The sequence below is a fragment of the Ictalurus punctatus genome, chromosome 8 (genome assembly GCF_001660625.3).
Source record: "Ictalurus punctatus breed USDA103 chromosome 8, Coco_2.0, whole genome shotgun sequence".
Classification (NCBI taxonomy): Eukaryota; Metazoa; Chordata; class Actinopteri; order Siluriformes; family Ictaluridae; genus Ictalurus; species Ictalurus punctatus.
In genome coordinates, this window is record NC_030423.2 from 16,375,462 (window position 1) to 16,399,284 (window position 23,823).

At 38.9% G+C, this 23,823-nt stretch overlaps 2 protein-coding genes across 3 annotated transcripts; both read right to left on the reverse strand.

Moving 5' to 3' along the window:
• Nucleotides 1-1,417: 1,417 nt before the first annotated feature.
• On the reverse strand, nucleotides 1,418-4,691 carry hic1l (hypermethylated in cancer 1 like). Of its 2 annotated transcripts, none has more exons than XM_017475079.3 (2): nucleotides 4,541-4,691; nucleotides 1,418-2,918 (listed from the first exon to the last, which is right to left on the reverse strand). In XM_017475079.3, exon 2 carries the CDS (start codon nucleotides 2,885-2,887, stop codon nucleotides 1,502-1,504), a length of 1,386 nt encoding a protein of 461 aa, XP_017330568.1. In that variant the 5' UTR covers nucleotides 2,888-2,918; nucleotides 4,541-4,691; the 3' UTR covers nucleotides 1,418-1,501. The 2 variants fall into 2 exon arrangements, with proteins under 2 accessions (XP_017330568.1, XP_017330569.1); XM_017475080.3 differs by lacking the exon at nucleotides 4,541-4,691 and adding an exon at nucleotides 4,355-4,525.
• A 2,054-nt stretch (nucleotides 4,692-6,745) lies between these two features.
• LOC108269145 (FYVE, RhoGEF and PH domain-containing protein 6) lies at nucleotides 6,746-23,450 on the reverse strand. Its single transcript, XM_017474753.3, has 21 exons — nucleotides 23,013-23,450; nucleotides 19,172-20,588; nucleotides 18,581-18,686; nucleotides 18,422-18,480; nucleotides 18,304-18,334; nucleotides 14,693-14,844; nucleotides 14,320-14,476; nucleotides 13,974-14,061; nucleotides 12,986-13,036; nucleotides 12,770-12,828; nucleotides 12,601-12,672; nucleotides 12,266-12,334; nucleotides 10,307-10,390; nucleotides 10,139-10,218; nucleotides 9,823-9,928; nucleotides 8,623-8,769; nucleotides 8,262-8,370; nucleotides 8,048-8,139; nucleotides 7,727-7,855; nucleotides 7,004-7,146; nucleotides 6,746-6,900 (listed from the first exon to the last, which is right to left on the reverse strand). Exons 1-21 carry the CDS (start codon nucleotides 23,026-23,028, stop codon nucleotides 6,864-6,866), a joined length of 3,204 nt encoding a protein of 1,067 aa, XP_017330242.1. The 5' UTR covers nucleotides 23,029-23,450; the 3' UTR covers nucleotides 6,746-6,863.
• Nucleotides 23,451-23,823: the final 373 nt, after the last annotated feature.

The window sequence follows — 23,823 nt, forward strand, 5'->3', positions numbered from 1 at the left end:
AAATACAGATGTGCCTGAAAGTAATCCCTGAGGTTTCCTGAGAAAAAAGTCCAAAGTGTTGTCACAGTTTTGGTTTCAGGCCCAGCATAAAACAGAAACGTTCCTGCATATTTTTTGTAGACAGCGCCACGAACAGCAACATACGCGTATACTCGTACTGGGGTTGGAGCAGACGATGGGGGAAAAGGGAGAAAAAAACAAAAACAATCATGTATTCTATTGACCTAGTTTAACAGTAGTGGCTTTTTTTCTTTTCCAAAGTGTGTGCAAATATGAGTTACAGTGTGAGGTTTTTCTTACATGAGATTTGGTATAACACTTCAAACATGGCAACCAATAAGTATGTAAACAACAAAGAGGCATGTGTTTTGAAACACAGCGAGTGGGTAAACACCCTGAAAACATGAGGTAGATGAAAAGTAACATAAGCACAGCTTGTTGGAATGGAACAACATAATAGTAGAGGAACACATCCAAAATATAAAGACATTATCACAAATGATTTTACACATAAGCAAAACCCCCAGTGTTGTAACTGATCGAAGGATTCAGAATTAAACAGTTCATGCTATAACTATCAAAACCCTGCAATCAATGAGCAACCAAACAATTTCTTCAAGATACTCAAAAGATATTTACAACAGTTTATCCATAGTCCTTTTGGTCTCAGGTCATGAACAGTTTTATAAATGTAAAAAGGTGTAAGCTTTTACGGGGGGAAATCTAAAGGAAAGGACTTACATGAGCATCTTAAATTTAACGAAGCCCGCAGGGAGGAAAGGGTGGGTGACTAACAATGACGGACACCTGTGATCATACACATAAATTAGACTTGCACTTAAATACGTATATTGTAAGAATATAGATTTGGTTACAGTAATACAGTATTTTATTTATCTTTCAACATTCATTATTTCTTTGGAACTGTACATCACACAGGCCTAAACGCTCCATGAACAATCAGAGGACAACTCTTGTCCTGCTAATCCTTATCACAGACCCTATACTGGTTTTCAATCTGTCCTCTTACTGTAAAACAGGCAGTGTGTTTTCCTCTACCGATCATTACAGTTTATTTTTGGATTTATCTCAGATGCCATAATATCCGTCAGGTATTGGCGCAAACTATAAACGGGTTGTTCGATTTCTTTTTTGAGGAATAAACTCAATATGGTGGAGATGAATATAATCTCAAAGGGCATCTGAGAATTTGGGAGGTAAAAGCTGAGGTAGCGATGTTTGCACATGTATTCAAGTAAACGTGAGGTTTTGTTTTATCCGGATAAAGCGCATAAATCGATACGTTCTGCATTGTAACTGTACGAATCGGCTATAACATTCATTCTTTCAAAATAGTAGGTACCTCAAGAAACATTCCATAGTTCCTGTTCAGTGAAGATATTTTACTGTAATGGCATGAGGTAACATGGTTTTATTAGACCAGGCTTATTTGAGAAGCTTTACTGATATTTTGTGTTTAACCTACTGCAACTCTCCAAGTCTAATTTGGGGAAGTATGCATGCGCATGTGGCTGATGAGGTTTCTTTGTTGTGTAAACTTGCCCCCGCAGACATGACACTCGTAGGGCTTCTCTCCCGAGTGGACACGCATGTGCTCGGTGAGGCGGTACTGCCGTGTGAAGCGCATGCCGCACTCCTCGCAGGCAAACGGCTTCAGGCCCAGATGACTGCGCATGTGGCGGGTCATGGTGCCACGCTGCGTGAACATTTTGCCGCAGATGTTGCAAGGGAACGGTCGCAGCGTGTCCAGCTCTTTGTACGGCTTCGACAGGCTTTTATCGATGACCTCTAGGGCTTCTTGGGTGCCAGCAGTGGGAGGATCTTCGTCCCCTCCCTCTTTGTCCTGGCCGAGATTCACGTCCGCATCCGTGTGAGATTCAACATGGGAATTGAGGCTTTCTGAAGACGGGAATCCTTTTCCACATGGGATACAGACATAACTGTTGTCCCCCTGAGATGGTTCGAGGTAGGACTCCTGTCTGTAGACAAAGTTAGGACTGGCACCGTTGGATCCGCCGTCTTGTGGCTGCTCTTGGGAATTTTCTCTGACATGGTTTTGGCTTCCACCTTTGATCGCAGGCATATAACCATTGACGTTGCCTTTCCTTCTGGAGCGCTCTCTAGAAGGTGTCTTTCTCCATTCCTGCGTTCCATCAAAAGCATCCAGGCCCCTGGTCTTCTCCGGGGAGCCCTTTCTCTCCATACCTGACCGTAGAGTATTAGCAGCAGTCTTGGAAACAGAGGACTGCGAGTACTCCTGCATGCTGCCGATGTCATTATTTACAGCACGGTTTGACTTCTTGGTCAAATCCAGCCCAAAGCTTTGCTTGCCGCCCAAGCTGCGTTTGTTCTCGCCGTTGTGTCTTTTCTTTGGAGGGACCATGTTTGCATATACTTCGATGTCAGACGAAGTGTCTTCTGCCTCCCGCTTGATCAGGTGTTTCGAGGCAGGTGAAAAAGGCAGATTCTGGGTGCGTAAAGAGCCCTTGCAGGACATGTTCTCAGACTCGAGTTTGCTGGTACACAGACTTGCCAGGTCATGGAGCTGGAGGTAGTTAGCGACAGTGAGAAAGGCGCTCAGATTCTGCTTCCGCTCTGATCCCTGACTCTCCTCACATAGCTTGCCAGTGTAAATGAAGTCCAGAATTTTCTGGAACACGGCTGGCTCCACCAACTCGGCATCGAGGTGGATGAGGTTATCATGCAGGACGAGGGACTTAAAGTAGCTGCTGGCGGCGGCGAGGACGCTTTTATGAGCCCGAAAGAGTGTGTTATCCACCATAACGACGACGTCGCACAAGAAGCCCTTGGAGCGTTGTTGGTTGAGCTGCAGCAGCAGTTGGCTGGCATAATTTGAGAGCTCCATCTCCTGCCCTTGATGTTTTTCATTGAGGTGACTACACAGCAGGACAAAAAGTACAAGGTTATTATTATTCATTTTCTTAAACAAAACATTCACAGTGATGTGGCTACATCTGGAATGTGCTGTCGCAGGAAAATGATCTTGGAAAAAAAAAAAAAAAAGAAAAAAAAAAAAAAAAGACGACGACAGGCTTTGTCGTCACATTTAAAAAGTACAGCACAGTTAAATTATTTTCTTCACATATCTTAACTTGTTATGAAGCTGGGGGCAGAGTGCTGGGTCAGACATGATACACTGCTCCTGGAGTAGAGAACGTCACACAAATGGCCCAACAGCCACAGCTTGTCGGTGCTGAAATCTAAACCAACAACCTTCTGATGAATAGCCCTGAGCCTTAAACACTGAAAATGATCTACGTTTGCATTCTTGAGTTCAAAACAGCTGTGGTGATGCCCTGTAACAGACCTGAATAATATATGAGCATATTACACTTATCTAAAAAAAGAAAAATAAGGACAATACGTTTACACTTGCTTTTTTTTTATGTGCCTTGAGTATTATGATTATCCACATAAAAATGTAAATTGGTTGTAAATGTATTTTAAATACACATATCCCTCCTGAGATATGATGTCAAAATGCATTTGCATAAAAACAAGCAAAAATGAGGAATGCCTCAGGTAAGTTAGTGGTCAAAACTGATTTTCACATTAACATGTGAGGTAGCAACTGGAGTTCAGTCCGGCTGACCGAAAGACTCAGGCAACAACACACGGGGTCAAAATCTTATCAGGACCCGATACAGATAAAAGAAACGACCTGGGTCTAAACAGGCAGCAGCTCAATGATCAAGGCTCTGAGTTAGTGATCAAAAGATTGAGAGTCTGAATCATAGGACTGGGACAGATCAAGCCCCTGAATCCTCAATGGCTCGGATCGTATCCTTAAAAGAAAGGATAAAAGTGCTAATGAATGAATGTCGATTGAGGAACACAGGGGGGTTGGTTAGAAAGTCTTAAAAAAGCATTTTAACATCTAGTGATTTGTTTAGATTGGCTAGCAGTTTTCATTTTGAGTCCAAAACCTCAAGGGATTTAATATGTAAAAGATATGATGTTTATGATAAGGCATTAAATACAAGCAATTAAAGGGTTATTTGACAAGTTACGTTATTAAACCTTTAAGAAACTCGAAACCAGCCTTTTATAGTGGAAATGCGTCTGTGTGTGCGTGTCCGTGTGTCTGTGTCGAGGCTTAGTGAATGCGGAACTACGGGTTGTAAACACTAATCGCCTACAGGCACAGAGCCGCAACAGCAACACACTCTTCTACCACCGAGTTACGACATTCTTCACGATATGAGCACTGCGGCGCTAATCACAGCACTGCGCTTTTATACGCCAAATGATAAAAGCGAGAGGAAAAACCCGACCTAGCTGATGGAATGAAGGAACCGCAGTCCCAGCTTACCAGGCTGGAGAATGTAGGTGGCTGCTGCAGGAGAGGTTACTCGCCTACACCGAGCTGAATGTGTGAAAGCCGCCCGTCCTCCCAGCCAATTAATTTCACTCCCCTTCATTCATAAACACACTTCAAACTCGTACTCAGAGCGAGCTTTTAGAAAGTAGCACAAATACAAACACAATTTTTAAATACCTTTCGAACAAGGGCAGGGGTCCTCGTTTCTCGCGTCGTCATCAAAACGCCATCTTAGCAGCGTGTGACGTAGCGCCTCCTAACCCTTGACCCAATTGGATGGCGAGCCTGCGTGTGGCACGCGCGCGGCTGGTGGGGCATTGTCCAGGGCGTGGCTAATGCCGGAGAAGGGGGTGGGGTATGAAGACCCGCCCGAAACCAGGGCAAAGACCTCGTTTGGAACCCACTTCCGCCAGGTAGAAAAGGAAGAAAAAAAATAATAACATATTTTTGTTTATTTTTTAGCAGCAGGATGTCAAAAAAAATTCTAACTTCCTATCTGTGTATTTAACATATGATGATAGGGATTCAGTGCAGCGCTCAAAGCTGTTTAGCAGGATAATCTAATTAGCTAGCTTCGTAAGTAGGTAACTAGTTTGAAAAAAATGGACACGTAATAATTCACATTTTTAAGATAGTATGTGGGAATTTTGAGGTAATAAGTCACTATTTTGAGATTAAAATCAAGATTTCAACACAGGTCAAGATATTCGTATAAGTCAGAATTGTAGGATAAGTAAGAATTTTGCTGCTGGCAATAAACAAACAAACAAATATAATATTTAACTTTTTTCTTTTCCACCTGGTGGAAATTGATTTTATTAATAATAAAAAAAAAAGAATCACAGACATTCTTATCATTGGAACACATTTATATTATGGATATTATCTAACAATTAAAATAGTTGGCACATACACTATATGGCCAAAAGTTTGTGGACACCTGACTATCACATACATATGTGCCATTACAGATTTAATCCCCCCCTTTTGCTGTTATAATTGGAAATTGCAATGTTACAGCTTGCAAAGACTTTCAAGACAATTGTGTTCTTCCAACTTTGTGACAACAGTTTGGGGAAGAACTACATATGGGTGTGATGGCTACACAGCCCCCTACGCAGCAAGCTGTGATGCTTTTTGTGTTCTCACACCTTTCTATCATAGCCAGCATAAACTTTTTCAGCAATTTGTGCCACAGTGGTTCTTCTGTGGGATCGGACCAGATGGTCTGACCTTCGCTCAACATGCTCATCACTGAGCCTTGGGTTTCCATGACCCTGTCACCATTTCGCCGGTTGTCCTTAATTGGGTTTTAAAGTTATGGTTGATCGGTATATATACACACAGAATGTTGCACACACACAGTCCATCCCTTAAGCCTTACACATTTGAACAGCATGTTAATTTGTGAAGAATGTTCATGTACATTAGGTTGTCCTTTGTAGGTACTACTGTTTCATTTCAATAGATAGGCTCATGTTTACACAGTGATTAAGTAGCATTATAATAGGCCTTCACCAGAGTCAGCCCTGCCATCACAGTTGCCTGGACTGGGTGGAGTCCCAGTGGCACTGTCATGCAGAATAGGCTTAGGTGATCCATATATGTCAAAAAATATGCAGAGAACATCTGGCCAGTTCTATGAAAATATACATTTATTCAGCACACAGTACATGAAGTTATGACTTTATGTGAATTTATATAGTTCTCAACCATTTCTACGGCACAGACAATACATAAAACATAAAGAGGCTAAGACTTATAAATCCAAATAAAACAAAGGGGACCTGAACTATAATAAAACCTTTAAATATGACAGTAGGCTTAAAACAACATCACTGTAAAGAAGTCTGCATTGAAAAATAGTCACAGTTAAACCAAACAGTCCTTCTGATATTATGGCCTAAAACAGTATGGTAATGCATGACAGAATAAAAAAAAACAAAAAAAACAGAATTCACAAGATTATTTTAAGACACATCGGATTTGTACCAATAAAAACACATCAGATGCTGTCAAATGCAATGTGTGTGTGAATATATTTATTATATGTATATGTATGCATATATATGGGCGGCTGTGGCTCAGGTGGTAGAGCGGGTTGTCCACTAATCGTAGGGTTGGTGGTTCGATTCCCAGCCCACATGACTCCACATGCCGAAGTGCCCTTGGGCAAGACACTTAACCCCAAGTTGATCCCGATGGCAAGTTAGCGCCTTGCATGGCAGCTCTGCTACCATTGGTGTGTGAGTGTATGTGAGTGTGTGTGAATGGGTGAATGAGACAGAGTGTAAAGTGCTTTGGATAAAAGCGCTATATAAGTGCACCATTTACCATTTATATATATATATATATATATATATATATATATATATATATATATATATATTATATATATACACATTTACCATTTATATATATATTTATATATAGTGTGATGTCTGTGATTTGCCACTGTAACAGTCTGATGGATCCGTGTAAGTGTTAGCAGTGGTGGAGGCTAAAGAACCATGGCTTCACAGAAAGCTTTGACCCACCTGTGAAATAAATAAAAATGTAAGTCACAAACTGTGTAGTAATTAAAGGTCTGATTTAAATAAATTAGTGATTTTCATGGAACAATTCAGGATGTAGATGGACCTGTTGTAGATATGGGGGTCCTCAGTCCTAAAGATGTAGAAGATCTTGTCTTTGTGGTAAAGCTGAAACTGCTGAGCTGATACCGGATCGTCTTCCGTGAGAGAGAAGCCGAGGAGAGGCAGGCTTTCTAAAGCTGCTACATCCTGCATGAGCAGAAGACAATTATAATGAATATGGATAACAAATAATATTATAAAAAAAAAAAAAATAAAAAAAAAAGCTATTTTAGCCCCAGTAGCTAATTTTCATACAATAGCTGAAGCCACATCTTTTCAACTGCTGCTTATATAGCAGTTGAAGGAATCACTAACTGCCCTATACTGTACATGAGTTCACAGACATGCTTGATTAGCTAGTGTTGCAATAATGCCCTGGATCCATTGAAACCCTGGCCAGAATAAAGCAGTTACTGAAAATGAATGAATAAAGATAGCTGTGGTATCGATTCCATTTTTTTAAAATGGATTTTAGCAGTTGGTATGTTTCCCCCCCCCCATATCTGTTTATCACCAATTGCAAACTGGACCCTCAGTAATATTTCAGGCTTTAAAGCCATCCACAGCATTTTCATGAAATACAAATATGTCTAAATCCTTTCGACCATGGCTGTCTGCACATTCGAACGTTGGAAATCTGCACTGTAGAAACACTGGAATCCAACAAGTTATATTCTTTACAGTCACAAACACACATCTGGAATCCTCTTGGGTGCTTTTCTCCTACCTCACTGGCAGCGTAAGTGTACAGCACTTTATCCTTGATGACAAACCAGAGCCTCTTCCATTGTCTCTTATTGGCCTTCATTCTGTCCAGATAACCGCTCATGGATGAGCCATCTGTGTTTGCAGAGACCTGCAAAATGATTGCATATGTGTGAGTGAAGAAATGTAAACAAAAAAGTAAACAAATAAGTGCTGCCAACCAATAACATAATGAGTTAAAGACTTACAATATTAAAATTGTTACAATATTAAAAAAGAGGAAACTAAAATAAGTCATACAAATTAAAAAAGGTGCTGGGATGCACTTCCCCAGCTTTTATACCTCTTTCAGGGCTGCTGGGATCTTCTTCTGCTTTCTAAAGTGAAACGATTTGGAATTTGGGGAAATAAAAGCACTACCTAGTGCCTGGTTACCTTTTAAGTGGACAAGTGACAAAAAGAGACCATCAGTGAAAGGAAATAATGAATTCAGTTGTTAAGCAGAGATTTTCTGAATACTTATTTTTGCACTATAAGTAGACTGCCAGGTGTCAGACCTGAGCTGTTATGCTGTAGAATCTCAAAGCACTGATCACACACACGTGCAGGTCGATTCTTCAGATACTCCAGAGGATGCTTATTGACCGAGCAGGCCTGACAGACCACCTAGTAAACACACACACACACACACACACACACACACACACACACACACACACACACACACACACACACACACACACACACACACACACACACACACACACACACACACACACACACACACACACACACACACACACACACACACACACACACACACACACACACACACACCAGAAATCCACCTTTACTTTGTTCAAAATCAGCAGAAATCCTGTAAATCCAGTAAATCCAGTTTGTTAAGCATCGACACACCCTTCCACAGGCTCTGCAGTGATGCCTCCTGCAGGTCAGAGTGAACTCGCAGGTGCAGATCATACACATGGTGGCCCGCAGGTCCGGGATCCAGATAGGGGCCTTGGTTCCGAGCTGGGATGCACTGTCCAAGCTGTCTCTGTCTCCCTGCAAGAAATACATCAAGGATCCTGCGTTTTAAATAATTAACAAGGAAAACCCTAATTCTGTGAGTCAAGATATTATTAATGCGTGTTAATAATGATTCAGAGTGAACAGACAATGTGTACTAAATTGAAAAAAAAATACAGACACGAATAGGAGGCACATTATTGTCTTTAGCTAGTTTGTCTGTGTTAACAGGGCATCTGGTTTAGACTAGGGCAACAAACGCACATGCGAGAGTTTCATACGAGCAATCTCTCTGAAGTTTTGGGAACATATTATTCCCATATTATACCCATAATATTGTGGGTACAAACAAAAATAATAACTGCATGGGCGGGATTAAAAAGTCCCATCTTGCACACATCTCTATTTAAGACAAAGGAAAGAAAAACAAAACAAACTCCCAGTTTAGGTAATGCCCACATTACTCTTACTTACACAGCACCACCTGGCACCATGTGGCGGCCCCCAGTTTGAGAACCACTGATTTAAATGGGTCTCATGTCACACACACTTATGCTGTAGGTAATTTTATAATGCAAAAGATTTGACAGCTTTGCATCATTGTTATGGTTTTGCCCATCAATCAGTTGACACTAAAATACCAGCAAGCGTTATGCGAACATGTCATACACCCAATGGGTATCTTCACCATGATCTGCTAGCTACTGATCAAAGGGATAATAAATACAATCAACTATCTTTAGTAATGTAGTGCTTTCCTTTATTCCAATGGATGTGGAACCACCAAAATTCAGCCCCAAAACAGTTATTGTCCTTCCAAATTCCTTTCCCCATCAACAGATGTCATCAGGGAATCTCTACTGATCCCTCCCTGGAGTGGAGAGCTATTTAAACAACCCATTTTGACTTATCCATGTTGGCCAATCAACATAAAACACTACCTAACATTACCTGCTACTGTAATCTATTGAAATCTAATACCCGAGACAGCAAACTTGCGACAGATGTATCGATGGTTACGTCTTTTGACTTTGGCCAGAGTGTACCTTTAAAAGACATGGGATTAAAATACCATGAGTCAGGGAGTACCTCTTCAGGACCTTTGCTTGAGGGGAGAAATGTGGTCATTTTCTTGGTGTAATCTTCAATAGCATTGGAAATTGCCTCAAGCCACTCGTCTCGACTTGCAGGAGAACTGAAAAGGTGGGAAGAACAGGGATAGAGATAGACAAACAAGGGCGCTCACTTCTACAGGAATGCAAATGTAGAACACACACCAATTTGCCTTTGTTCTCCACTGCACATCAGCAATGTGCTCTTAAACTGACCTTATAAACACCACAGAGTACTATTCACAAAAATTCACTGTGGTCCTAGCTGTTTGAATGTTAACCTAAATACTCACCTGGCAGACAGAATAAAAGAGCGTTCGACACTTTCGAGGTTCAGCTCATTCTGATATCCTTCTTGACTTGGCTTACTGACCTAAAAAGTCAAACATACAACAAATTCAAATACAAGGTCTAGAAGAAAGCACCAGACGGAGGTGCTATAGAAAAAGACTATGGCTCACCTTCATTCCAGACAAAGAGAGCTCATTGTTCAGCTTGTATTGGCCTGACTGGAGGGGTGTAGTGTTCATCAGTGCATCATTGAACTGACCAAAAAGAAGAAAAATATTAGCATTAACAACTATTATTTTAAAGCTACTTCATACTGAGCATCAGCAATCCAGAGTATAAGACATTTGAAGTTCTGGCAGGAGCCGTAAATTAAAAATGGGTACTAATGTAGAAATGTATAATTACATGAATTACACATAGAAAGTCAGATGTATAATTATTGCCACCCTTGATAAAGATGAGTAAAAAGGTTATGGAATAACGCGATTGATAGCTTAATCTCACACTGAAAATATTATAAATATTGCTTCTAACCTTTAATTAAGCTAAAATATTTTTTAAATGTCATGTCACAATTATTAGCATCCATAGAAATGAAATGTAATGATCTCATTTTTACTTTACATTTTTTAGTTCATCTCAGAGTTAAGGAACGCTTAAGAACTTCCTGTTTTACTGAGGAATAAATATGAGGTGATACAGAGGCCTAATTCCCTTAGTAATTCATCAACATGGGGAAAATTAGAGAAAAGTAGGTTGACCTTGCTAAAACAGGAAATGACTATAGAAAATAGCTACACACCCAAAAATACCTTATTAGGGCAATAATTAAGAAGTTTAAAACACTGGCTGTAATGAATCTAATTGGAAGAAGATGAAAGTGTAATTTGCCTGCATGCACAGTGAGGAATGCACAATGATTAAAGACGCAGAATTTTCTCCAGGATTCACAGTTAGAACATGGCACCATTTTGGAGTCACCAATTCTCCAAATTTACAATTAAACTGTGCCTCTATGCAAACAAAATATTTGGAAGGAGTGCCAGAAGAAAGCTTTTGCTTTCATCTAACAACAATTGTAAACACTTGGAGTTTGCCAGACGTGACTGGACTCAGTTTGTAAGGTGAAATGAGACACAAATAGAGTTTTCTGGCAACAAATATTCAATGTGGATTTGGTGTAAAAAATAAAGATGGTTATACAGAAGAGAACTTAATCCCCACTGTTAAGAATGCTGGAGGATCTGTGATATTGTGGGTCTGTTAAGGTGTACTGGTCGGCGCTACACTGTGTCTTACTGTGCCGATTGTCCTGGTTTAGTAGTTACTGTACTATCTTGTGCTATTTGCACATGTTTTGCAGGTACACTTTATGTAGAATTGTGTAGGTCTTATTTCGTTCTGGGCAGTGGTAGCTACATGGTTTAAGACGTTGGTCTACTGCTCAGAAGGCCGTGAGTTCAAACCCCAGCACTGCCAAGCTACCACTGTTGGGCCCTTGAGCAAGGCCCTTAACCCTCAACTGCTCAGATGTATAAATGAGATAAATGTATGTCGCTCTGGATAAGAGAGTCTGCCAAAATGCAATAAACTTAATGTAATGTAGTCTCTTGTAGTCCTGTGTCATTTTATGTAGCACCATAGTCCTGGATGAATGTCATTTTAATTTACTGTGTACTGTACTAGCTGTAAATGGTTGAAATGACAATAAAGCCACTTGATTTAACTGTTTTTCCTTAAAAGGGCGTGGAAACCTTGTTAGCATAGTACATGGTATCATGGACTTCATTGGTTGCCTGTGCAAAGATGTTACAAATGGGTCATGGTTTGGTGTTCCAGCAGGACAATGATCCAAAACATGTAAAAATCCATGCAAAAATGGTTTAGTGACCAAAGAATCAGGCTTTTGACATGACTATCGGAAGAGGAGAGTCAACAAGACTTAGAAGTCCACAAGATAATCTACAAGACTCATTTTTACCAAGGGACAATAATTCTGTTGCTGACTGTATTACATGCAAAACAATCTACTTAATACAAAAACTACTATAGATTTAACCCTACAACTTCTAGATGAATAAGTAAAATACTCAATTATTTAAAATTAAAATGACTAAGAAGCCACTTACTAAGAAGAACATTCGAGGTTGCATAACTTTCCTAGATAATTTCAGCAAGATACCCTCTTTCAATAAGACCTGAAAAGAATAAAAACAACCATCGTTTTCTTTGTAGAAAATGAATTTGTTAAAGCTTTAACAATTAAATACTGTAATTGCAAAAGCCCGTTAACCTTATAGTCATCTCAAACTTCAGCCAAATCAAGGCTTTATAGCATGCGTTTTCAAACCTTAATTTTGTTTTTTTATACAAAGGCACACAAACACATACAGATTCCGGCACTCATTTACATGATAATGGCTGCAAGCAGTACTTCCCTACAGAGCTACAGGATGGTATTTACCCTGCCCGGCTTCACAATTTCATGGTATCCAATCAGGCTGCACTGGACTTGCATCAGTTTCTGGAAGTTATCCTGTCAGAAAGAAGAAGTTACAACTGATTATGAAAGAATGAGTGGCATAATACTTCAAATAAATTATTTTAGTAATTTGTAGTAATCATGGTCTTACCCCTCGCTTCATGGTTTCATTGGCATGGTTTGCCACTTCCTTTACTATACTAAGTGTAGCTGAAAGAAGGTTGAAAATTTGTTATCTAGAGCTAACAAGCTTAGTGACCTGATTTATTTTAGCTTTGGTCATATGACCCATGTGAATGTTAATCCTAGTATTTTTGAGCCAGGCTAATTGATTTCATCATGGTGCAATATAGAAAACATTTCTCACCTTGTGCATCTTTGTAATCTGGAGAGTCTTCATCAAGATTCTCAAAATAGTCTAAGGAAAAAATTTAAATAACACTATAATATGGTCATTAAAAAAAAATAAGGGTGGTATTTCTCATATCATTGGCTCACAAGAAGCATGTTTCCATCTTCAACAGATTTATACAAATTCATGTATTTATGTATGGTTGTGTCAAGCTCAAGGCCCTGTGGGCCAAACACAGCTCTGATTCATTTAATTCAACCCATGCAAACCTGCAAAAAATAATATTGAAACAGCTCATAGTACTTAATACTCAACATTTTCATAGTATCAACAATATTTTCACAATATTCACAAAAATGAATCAGAAATATGTCAGGTGTTGGCCTTAGTGTGGCTCAGTGATTGACTCCAAATCCTGAAATGTGTAAAACAATGTATTGAGACATACAAATATGTTGAAAATAAGTTGAGAAGAGAAATTTGGAGACTAAGGAATTAAATATTGTTAGCAGAGGTCCACATGTGTAAATTCTTCTTAAAACTTTCTCACCATAATGTATTTTCAATACTTGGAAAACAGACCTAGGTCTAATAATGCATACAGTTGAATAGTATCCGTTAGGCCTTCTTCCTAGTAATGTCCAATTCTGCTTTCAGAGCCTGGATTACTGGTGTCAATCAGCAGAATAGAAAATATGCTCAAAATGTATAACTTTAAGATCATGGCCCTTCAAGAGCTTACAAACATGCTGATGTGTCTGAATTTGAGCTTGACACCTCTGCTCTAAAGGATTTAAACCTAAGAATCAGGGACACAAACATCAGTATATATGCAGGTTGGTGCTATGAGGGAAACACGTCCATCATTTTTTATCTTAGATTTTCAAAAGAATCCGTGTTGTTTGTCTGGATGTACTGATTACTGACAGGATTCATAGTGTAGAAATCAGAAGTCACAATACTTAACTTAATTTGAAGTGAATTAGTAAATGGCATCTCTAACCTGTGAGAAGGAGCTGATACTGGGGGAGTCTCTGAATGGGCTTCAACATGTAGTGTTTCAGGGCGAGATTAGCACAGCATGGACTGCTCTGTATTAGAAAGAGAGAGACAGACAGCAATAAAGACGGAGTAGTCACACACATGGAATGCAGACATTCTATGGCGTTTCATTCTTTAATAAATAGCATGTGCACTACATATCATAGCGAAGAGAAATATTCACCCACCCACACACGCATGGTAGAACACTCAACAACACTCACACTTAAAACGAAAAACACAAATGGTAATTTAGCAACCGAGGTTTGTGTGTTAGGAGGGAGAACAGGTTGTGTTGGTGTCATTACCTCAAATTCCTGAACGACCTTTGCAAAAGCCGGGCTCTTCTTGCACTGCTCCTCCAGTAGAGCCACATTCTTGTCAAACTCGTAGATGTAGCTGGAGTACATTTTCAGGTATGGCCCTTTCTTTAAAAAGATATCTGCTATGCTGGAATGCTCATTCCTGATTCATCAAGGCAGCAAGCCAATGAAATGTTTTAGCACGTAGAATGTGGTTGTTGTTTTGTGTTAAGACTATAATGATGACTAACTGCACTGTAATCATTTAATCATTACAGTAAAGTGTGATATCACAATAAGACCCAATTTATCTAATTCTAGTAGAATGAAGATTGTAATTGTTTGGAATCTGAGAAAAAATATGGGTCAGTTTTCATACCAGTGTGCCATACGTTCCTCCAGCTCCCTCAGTAAATCCTGGTTGAGCTCATAGAGCTGTGGCAGTGAAAACAGGATCTGATTGAGGTTCTTCTCATCAATCACAGGCTTCCCAGCCTGCAAGGAGGCCTTCATCACAGCATCCCGAAAATTCTGGACAATAGACACACATTAAGCCAAAACACCACATGGGAAAACAACACAGGAAGGTGAATGCTTTTACACAGTATATACATAGATAGATAGATAACTTTATTGGTCGTAAAAGAGGAAATTTGTTTCCACCATGGGTGCATAGAAAAACAAAAACATAACATCATCATAAACAATCACAGGCATAGAGGGGAGAAGGGGACAAAAAGAAAAACCTCAGGAGCATCATACAACAAATGCATCTGGCATCACACTGGCTGAGTACCTATGTGTTTAACGCTCGTATAGCCATAGGAACAAAACTCCTACCATAGCTGGCCTTTCTGCACATGTGTAGTCTATGACTGCGGCCAGAAGGAAGGGGGTTGAAATATTGATAAAGTGGGTGGTTTGGATCATTTACAATTTTATGTGCCTTCCGGACCGTATATGAACTGACACAATCCTATAAATTGGGGGTGGGAATACCAATAATTTTTCCTCGCTAAATTAGGTATTTTCAAGAGTTTGTTCTTATTGGTTACTGTTAGCATATGGAAAAAACAAATGGCACCATACATAAGAACCAGTTCAATAATACTTTGATACAGAAGAAGAAGCAAACTAGGCTGAATAGACAGATATTTAAGTTTATGAATAACTGTGAGTCTCTGTTGACAGCACTTGTAAATACCTAGAGTGTGCTGATTGAAGTTGAGATGTTTATCCAATGTAATGCCCATATATCTGAAATGCTCCACCCTTTCAACCATCTCTCTGTTAATGGTAATACTGGAAGGATGGGTCAGTGTTTTGGAAGAGCTAAAAACCAGTTCCTTAGTCTTTTCGATATTAAGGTGGAGAAAGTTATCATCACATCATGTACTAAAATGTGCTATGGAGCGTTGATAGTCCAAAAAAGAATCACTGTCCTTATTAAGCAATGCAAGAATGGCAGTATCATCTGCATATTTAAGATAATGAGTGGTGGTGACTGGACTCTGACAGTCATTTGTATAGAGAATATAAAGAAGTGGACCAAGTACACACTCCTGAGGGGCACAAGTGTTGAGAACAATAATGGGCAATAATGCGTTGTCCACCTTTACCACTTGTGGTCTATTAAAAAGGAAATTATAAATCCAGTGTACTAGTGGTGATGGGACTTGCAGACACTCTAGTTTCCTGATTACCTGATGAATGAACTGAGTTAAAGGCGGAGCTAAAGTCAATGAAAAGAAGTCTGGCATAGTTTCCAGGAATATCCAGGTGCCGAAGTAGACAGTGTAAGAGACAAGCCACTGCATCCTCTGTATCTCTCTTCTGTTTATATGCAATTTGATGGCAATCCAAAAAGGGTGAAACATATGGAAGCATAATGTTTTGAACCATTTTCTAAAAGCATTTCATTATGATTGAAGTTAATGATACCGGCCTGTAATGATTTAACTCTGTTGAATGAGGTTTTTTGGGAACAGGAATAACAACTGATGTTTTCCATGTGACTGGTATTGTTGAAGTACAAAGTGATCGAAGAAAAAGAGAATGAAGAATGGGGGTTAATTCCAGAGCGCAGTTTTTCAAGAGCCGACCTGGAATTCCATCTGGCCAGGGAGCCTTATTCAGTTTGCACTTAATAAGCTGGAAATAGACATCCTGCTTAGTTAGAAGGGACTCATAATCCAGCTCTTGAGAAGGCAAAGAATCTATCAAAAGGCTATCACACTCTGCTGAAAAATCAGAAGTATCAAAATGGGCATAGAAATTCTGAAGATTAGCAGCAAAGGTGGTGGGATCTGGTACAGAGACAGTCTGTTTAATGGCTTGTACAGTAAGAGACCTGACTCGCTGAAAAGCCTGTTTGGTGTTCATATTTGCAAAGTCCTGCTCCAATTTGTTTTTATACTTCTACATGTATGGTTGCCTAAGAAAACCCATTAATTGTTGCTGTGGATGAATTCTGGCAAACAAAACAACTGAAAAAATTGGATTTTCTGACGATATCATACATTGGCATAGCAAATTTATGCAGTCAGTCATCCTGAACCCAACAACCTGGAACTATTATTATTTACGTTTTAATCTTGTCTATGTTATCTTCCGAAAAAGATAAGAGACGCAGTGGAAAATGCAGTCAATCAGTCCTGAAGATGTTTAAAACCTTGCTGTGTGTCTCCCCGCCACACTGAATGTCAGGCATGTTGGTGGAGAGTTCATGCCAAAGTGAAATGATATTAACCTCATCAGTTTAGTTTGTAATCAGATAACAGCTGTCAAAATGTGCTGGAGAGGAATCTTTAAATGCAATTTTCACTTTTAAGGTGTAACTTTAAAGGACTGTAACCTTACTTGTGACTGAGATACACACAAAAGAAAAACATATGCTTTACAGAACTGAAAAAAGTAGTAGACAATTTCAAAATAATAAAATTTGTCAAAGGTCGTTCACACATATTCTTCCGAAATATTATGACTAATATAAAAGTATCTTCAATGCTGACCACAGGACTATTTCTGAATTCACCAACATGGATAATGGAAAACATGTTGTAGTGGAAAGTACCAAATACATCCTCTCTATAGCTAGTTTCATTTCATGATTACTATTTTAAAAGTCTAGGTCTACAATCCAAGAATTTTACCACATGGAGTTATAAAATAGAATAAAAATACACCAATAAAATCCATCATAAAGTGGAACTTTATCCACATTTGGATGGGCTTTCACCTGGAGCTTATATTATTTAATGTTATTTTTTAACAGTGATTGCTAAACACAGCATGTGTTTGTATCATTGCTTTTTGCTGCCAGCACTACTGAGTGTGGTATTCAGGCAAATGGATATTTACATAATTAGATAAACACTTAATCTAATAAATCTAATTAATACATGAAAAAAAACTTAGTTCTCGAAACTTAGAAAAGCTTCATTTGGATCGTCTGTAAACTCACCAAGGGCTATATACTGGGAATTATCAATCAGGGCTTTATAGCTTTTAATAAGCATTTTTTATTTATGTTTCTGTGGATTGGAAAGGATTTTGAACCTGTAAAAGAATACCCTTAAAGTAAAGTATTTCCATTTCTTCCCCTACTGTATGTATTAAAGTAGGTGTGGATGGCATTTCTGTAGTTTCAAGACAGGCTTGGTGCCAGAGATACATAATTGTAGCTTTACTGGTGAAAGAGATTTCACACATAGCTTTTGTAGTATTTTCCTGACTGTAATAATCTGCTAGCAAAATATTTGCTCATAAGAGAGGTTTTCCCCCAGACTGAAGTGTTTTGTGCTTTGACCGAGTTGACAGAGAGGATTACAGACCCTGTGATCATTAAGTATTCAGATTTACCATAAAGTGGAATAGTGTAGGACTTACATAACCATGACTAGATTAAAAATAATCACAACACGTTATATAGAAAAATACACATGAATGTCACAAGGAATATATTCATGACTGGGTATGACAAACACTCACAATATGGAGAAGCTTCAACACACCCACAAACCTGACAAGAAAAATAATGAAACAAATTAGTAAAGTATAAACGTATTAGTGTGAATGAGGTGCAGGACCATTAAGCAGGCAGACTCACACTTTCTCCGAACTCACGATCTCATTAGCGATGTGAGACAACTTAGTCCTCTTGGAGTCCTAAAAACAGAATGTCAGAATGAACTTTTCAAGATAAAAACAACTGTTAGGAAATTTACAAATAAGAGCGTATAATATAGCGTATAATATAACGCGGTACCTGATTCTTCCATTTGATTGGACTGGTTATTATTTCATCTTCGTCTTCTTCTTCTGAGCTGCTTTCAAATACATCATCTGAGTAGATGATCTCATCATACTCTTGGCTTATGGAAATACAAGCAATAAGAGACTGGGTTTGTGGTGAGGATCACAAATAAAACGAAAACACAATCAAACCAGTGTATGTTATTTTTACGTTCAAGCTGAGTTGAAAGAAGAATTAATGACAGGATTAGAGAAGAGATGATTCTATACACTCTTGGAAACAAAAGTTTCTAAAGGGTTCTTTGTATGGTGACAGTTGTGGTTGGAACCATTTCTTCTTCTTCAAAATCCTCAAGAGCGGTTGTTGAATACACAGTTGGGAAATAAAGATTAAATACAAAATTTAAATAGTTATTTGGCTAGTCCATCTTCTGGAATATTTTAAACCTAGATAAAATCTACCACCTTAAAATGGTTTCTTCAATTTGCCTTCCTGGGGGGCAGAAAAAGATTGACTTTTCACAAAATATTTAAAGTAAAACCCTTTTGAATAACTGGTAATTCTGTGGAATTTCCATTTATTTATGTTATTTATATTTCTCACCTCTCATTATAGTCCTGTCTCACTCTGGTGTTGAATTCTCCAAGAAATTGTGTTTTTCCACTCATTCTTTCTGCTTTATTATAGAAGTTTCTCTGCCAAATTGGGGGTTTTGGTTGTGTCTGTATTCCTGGGCTTTTTGGAATACAAACATTTATATTATCTGGCATATCTTCATATAAATGCTCATATACACCATCTCCATCCACGCTATGCTCGACGCTAAATTGATCATTCTGGGTATTGACATGGTGTGTTCTGTATTGTGGTATTTGAATTTGGCTTCTGTTTTGGTTCCTGGTAGCCTTCCAGTCCTCGTCCACAGATTGCTCATCTCTGCCTGTGGTTGTCTCTGGACCTTGTCCTCCCTTGGAGAACAACTTTTTCAGTGAGAATTCAAACTCCTTTAACTTCTTGAAGGATGACTTCCTCTGGCCATCTGACTGATGCAGGTCTGCGTGGGTCAGAGACTTCACTTTAGGCTTCAATGTAGTACCAGATTTTTTCTTTGGGGTGCTTTCTGATGTGGTGTTATTAGGCACAGCCTGGCCTGTATTTTGTTGCGATGAAAGGGCTTTCCAGTATGGATAATGTCCTGGCAGTTCCACATTGTCATTTGGGGTTTCAAGTCTACTTATGGATTTCTTCCCACGTGTAGCCTGTTTTCTGGGAGTAACAGTTCTTTCTTCTTTGTAAAATGCAGCTAGTGTATTCTCTTTCACCGTAAAAGCTTTATATTGTCGTTTAACATGTCCTCCTGACTTCTGTGAGGTGATGTCAGGCTTCTCTGGTTCTCCACCATGGCTGCTTTTTAGTTTATTCTGCACAGGGATTGGTGAGGCCTTTTGAAGAGGAAGCAGAACAGAGGACAAATTGCCATTCTGTTCATCAGCAGAGTGTCTACGCTGTCGGTTGTTTAACAGGACTGGGTTAGACTCTGTGAATTTGGGTTGCAATCTGGTTGGTGAAGAATCATGAGAAGCATGAGGTATGCTGGTTGCATTTCTTTCAGAACCCACTGAACCATTTGTAAGATTCAGATTGTTTTTCACAGTCCCATGGCTCTGGCCATGGATTACTCGCATTGGCTTCAGTCGGTCACCTGAAAACTCACGTATATTGTGAGAAGTGCTGGCTGATGCTTGACCTGAATTGATCTCAGATTTGCACTTAATTTGGGAATGCAGCAAACCCTGAGTGCTGTCCAATTGTTTTTGAAAATGTGACTGATACTCACTGGTGAAAATAGCAACAGGTTTCCATTCTGGTGTAGGGAGTCTAGAAAGACATGGCTTTGATTTCTCAGTGTTTATTTGTGGTTGGGAACAGTCCACGTTAAGTGCTTGGGGAACTGTTTTTTGTAGTGGATTAAACTTTGGTTTAGGGGCTAAAGGTGGCTTTTCCACACCCGTTACAGGCCCTAAGAACACAGATGAACAGATAATAAGTCTGCAGCTGACTACTAGATGGTCAAGAAGAACAGTGCAGAAAACAAACACCATTACCCATGACATTCTACCTTTAGTATGTGTCTTCTACCTAGGAAGGTGCATGTAATGTACCTTTAACTAGCCTTTAGAGTAAATCTTTAAAGATACATCATCATTAACTGCTTAAAACTGTTCGTTTTTTCCATGCAGTTTTTTTCTGTCTAAATTATACAAAGAGAGAAATCAGGATGTACCTCAGAAGAACAAAAACAGGTTGTATAAGTCTACTATATATGTTAAAGTCTTTGGGTAAGTTGTAATCAAGCACCCTAATCTATTATTCAGTCTGCCTCTCTGGGGCTAAACCTTAATGATACTATGTTGACCCCAAATCAGATAGTTTACCTTTAAAAAAAAAAGAAAAAAGAAAAAAAAGAAAGGAATAAACTAACAAACAAACAAAAAAACATTAGAAATCTAGAAATATTAACAATTCATATTAACCCTGAGGAAACAAAGACTGCATGTACACTCACTGTCCATTTTTTAAGAAACACCTGTACGGTCATTCATTTATCTAATCAGCCAATTATGTGGCAGCAGCACAATGCAAAAAAATCATGTAGATACAGATCAAGAGTTTCAGTTAAGGTTCACATCAAGCATCAAAGAAGGGAAAAAGTGTGATCTCTGTGACTTTAACCGTGGCATGGTTGTTGGTGCCAGATGGGCTGTTTTATGTATTTCAGAAACTGCTGATCTCCTGGAAATTTCACACACATCAGTCTCTACAGTTTACACAGAATGGTGCGAAAAACAAAAACCATCATGTGTGCGGAGGGTCTGCAGGCTGAAAGACATTTTTGATGAGCGAGATCAAAGGAGAATGTGCAGACTGGTCTGACCTGACAGGAAGACTATAGTAACTCAAATAATCACTCTTTACAACCGTAGTGAGCAGAAAAGCATCTCAGAACTCACAACACATCAAACCTTGAAGCGGATGAGCTACAACGGCAGAAGAACACACTGGGTTCCACTCCTATCAGGTAAAAACCGGAATTTGAGGCTAAGAAGGGCACAGACTCGCCCAAACTGGACAGTTGAAGACTGGAAAAAGACCAAGAGCTTTTTCCCCTGATCTACAAAAGTCCAGTTTGGGTGAGTCTTTGCCCATGATAGCCTCAGATTCCCGTTCTTGGCTGACAGGAGTGGAGCTCAATGTGGTCTGCTGTTGTATCCTATCCACCTCAAGGTTTGATGTTTTGTGCATGCTGAGATGTTTTTCTGCTTACCGCAGTTGTAAAGAGTGATTGTATGAGTTACTATATCCTTCCTGGAAGCTTGACCCAATCTGGCCATTTTACTCTGATCGCTCTTATCAACAAGGCATTTCTACCCACATAACTGTCGCTCACTCAGTGTTTTTGCACCATTGTGTATAAACTCTACAATCCCAGGAGATCAGCAGTTTCTGAAATACTCAAACCAGCCCATCTTGCACTAACCACCATGCCATGGTTAAAGTCACAGAGATCACACTTTTTCTTCATTCTGATGTTTGATGTGAACATTAACTGAAGTGCTTGACCTGTATCTGCATGATTTTTTGCATTGCACTGTTGCCACATGATAACTGATAACATAAATGCATGAATGTGCAGGTGTACAATTGTTCCTAAACAAACTGGACAGTGAGTGTATACGCATAGACATATGCATATGCACATATGCATATGCAGCTGGTGTTTTGTAGAGATGTAAACCTCGGGCAGTGATTCGATATTATTAACGATACGATACAGTTTGATTTAAGTAGCCTCCGATCGATATGTGACCAAGTTTATTCAGAATTTGGGGTGCTGTTAATTTGTGAATGACGAAGACTAGATGAGAAGGAATAATTTCAAAGTATCAGAGTTACAGAAAAAAAAATCACCTCGAGAGATTATTAATTTATTTAAGTTTTAAAATGTGACTTCTTGTTGACACACACACACACACCTTGTATGTCATTTTAATCGAGCTACACATGATTGTGATTAATGCTGGCAGATTACATGGTAATTAATGAACGCATCCACTTTCATTTAATTAGAAAATGTTTCCAAATAAAACTTGTAATTCTTATTCAGTGGTGTTTTTTATTTCTGTGTTCTTTGTTTCACTTCCGGTCCTGATATAATGAGGTGTTGTTGTTTTTTTCTGTTTGTTTTGTTTTGTTCCTTCAATCAAATCAAGACTGTTTATGGAAAGCAGGTTATTCCACAGGGACGCTTACGTCAAAACACGGAAATAAATCAGAGATTTCCACTATTATTAATCAAACATGTATTTACAGTAAGACGTCTAAATGATCATGGTTGTAATCTGCCAGGTGAGATTATGGAAGTGCTGCTGTGGTCATCACTCACCTGTCCGCCTCTCCATGGCTCCGCTACCTTCTCTTCCTACTTCTCATTACTACAGTCGTGTTTGTTTTTCCTCCTACACCTGACACGACAAACCCCTGTTTGATCGAAAGGAACTACGTTGTTGAGCTCAATATTTCACTTCAGTCCAGCAGAATAAATCATTCCAAACCCACAGTCTTCAGAGATCAGTGGTGAATTCCCCAATCACAACAATCCGGTTGAAAATTGCGCACTTTTTACGCAGCCGCAGATCTGTTCTGAACAGAAATCCGATGGTTTCACCGACCTTCACTGACGATTCTGTAAATATTCAAATAGTAATCCAGTCAGTCGATTTCCCACTGACTCGCTCCAATGTACAAATTCATCAATAACAGACTAAGTTTCGATGACAAGATTTCACACTGAATCATACTTCTCTTGTGGGCAGGTGCACCGAAGAGAGACTCATCACTGCCTCCTGCTGGACTGACTTGGAAACACGCGTGATTTTCATTTCATAAACATCAATACATTTGGGACTACTCCTGTTGACTATTCTTGTTTTGTTTCTTTAGACAGTTTCCTCTGCTTATCTCTCATTGAAGTAATGAAATGCAATGAAAATAATGATGATCTATTTTATATATAATACCCAATATATAATCTGTTTTAGATAGATAGATAATTTATTTATTTTGCTTTTGTACTTTTTAAAATCACTTTTCATAACTTTTAGGATTATAAAAAATAACTTTTATGACTTCTATAAAACTATATAACGGACAGTTATGGAACATGAATGATATAAAATGTTTCTGAACACTATAAC

Bases quoted from the DNA above. Each gene is read 5' to 3' on its own strand.
- hic1l (XM_017475079.3), bottom strand. From the start codon at position 2,887: ATGGAGCTCTCAAATTATGCCAGCCAACTGCTGCTGCAGCTCAACCAA.
- LOC108269145 (XM_017474753.3), bottom strand. The intron at 18,481-18,580 runs GTACCGCGTTAT...TTCTGTTTTTAG, and splicing joins CAATCAAATGGAAGAATCAG to GACTCCAAGAGGACTAAGTT. The intron at 10,391-12,265 runs GTAAGTGGCTTC...CTTTTTGGTCAG, and splicing joins AACCTCGAATGTTCTTCTTA to TTCAATGATGCACTGATGAA.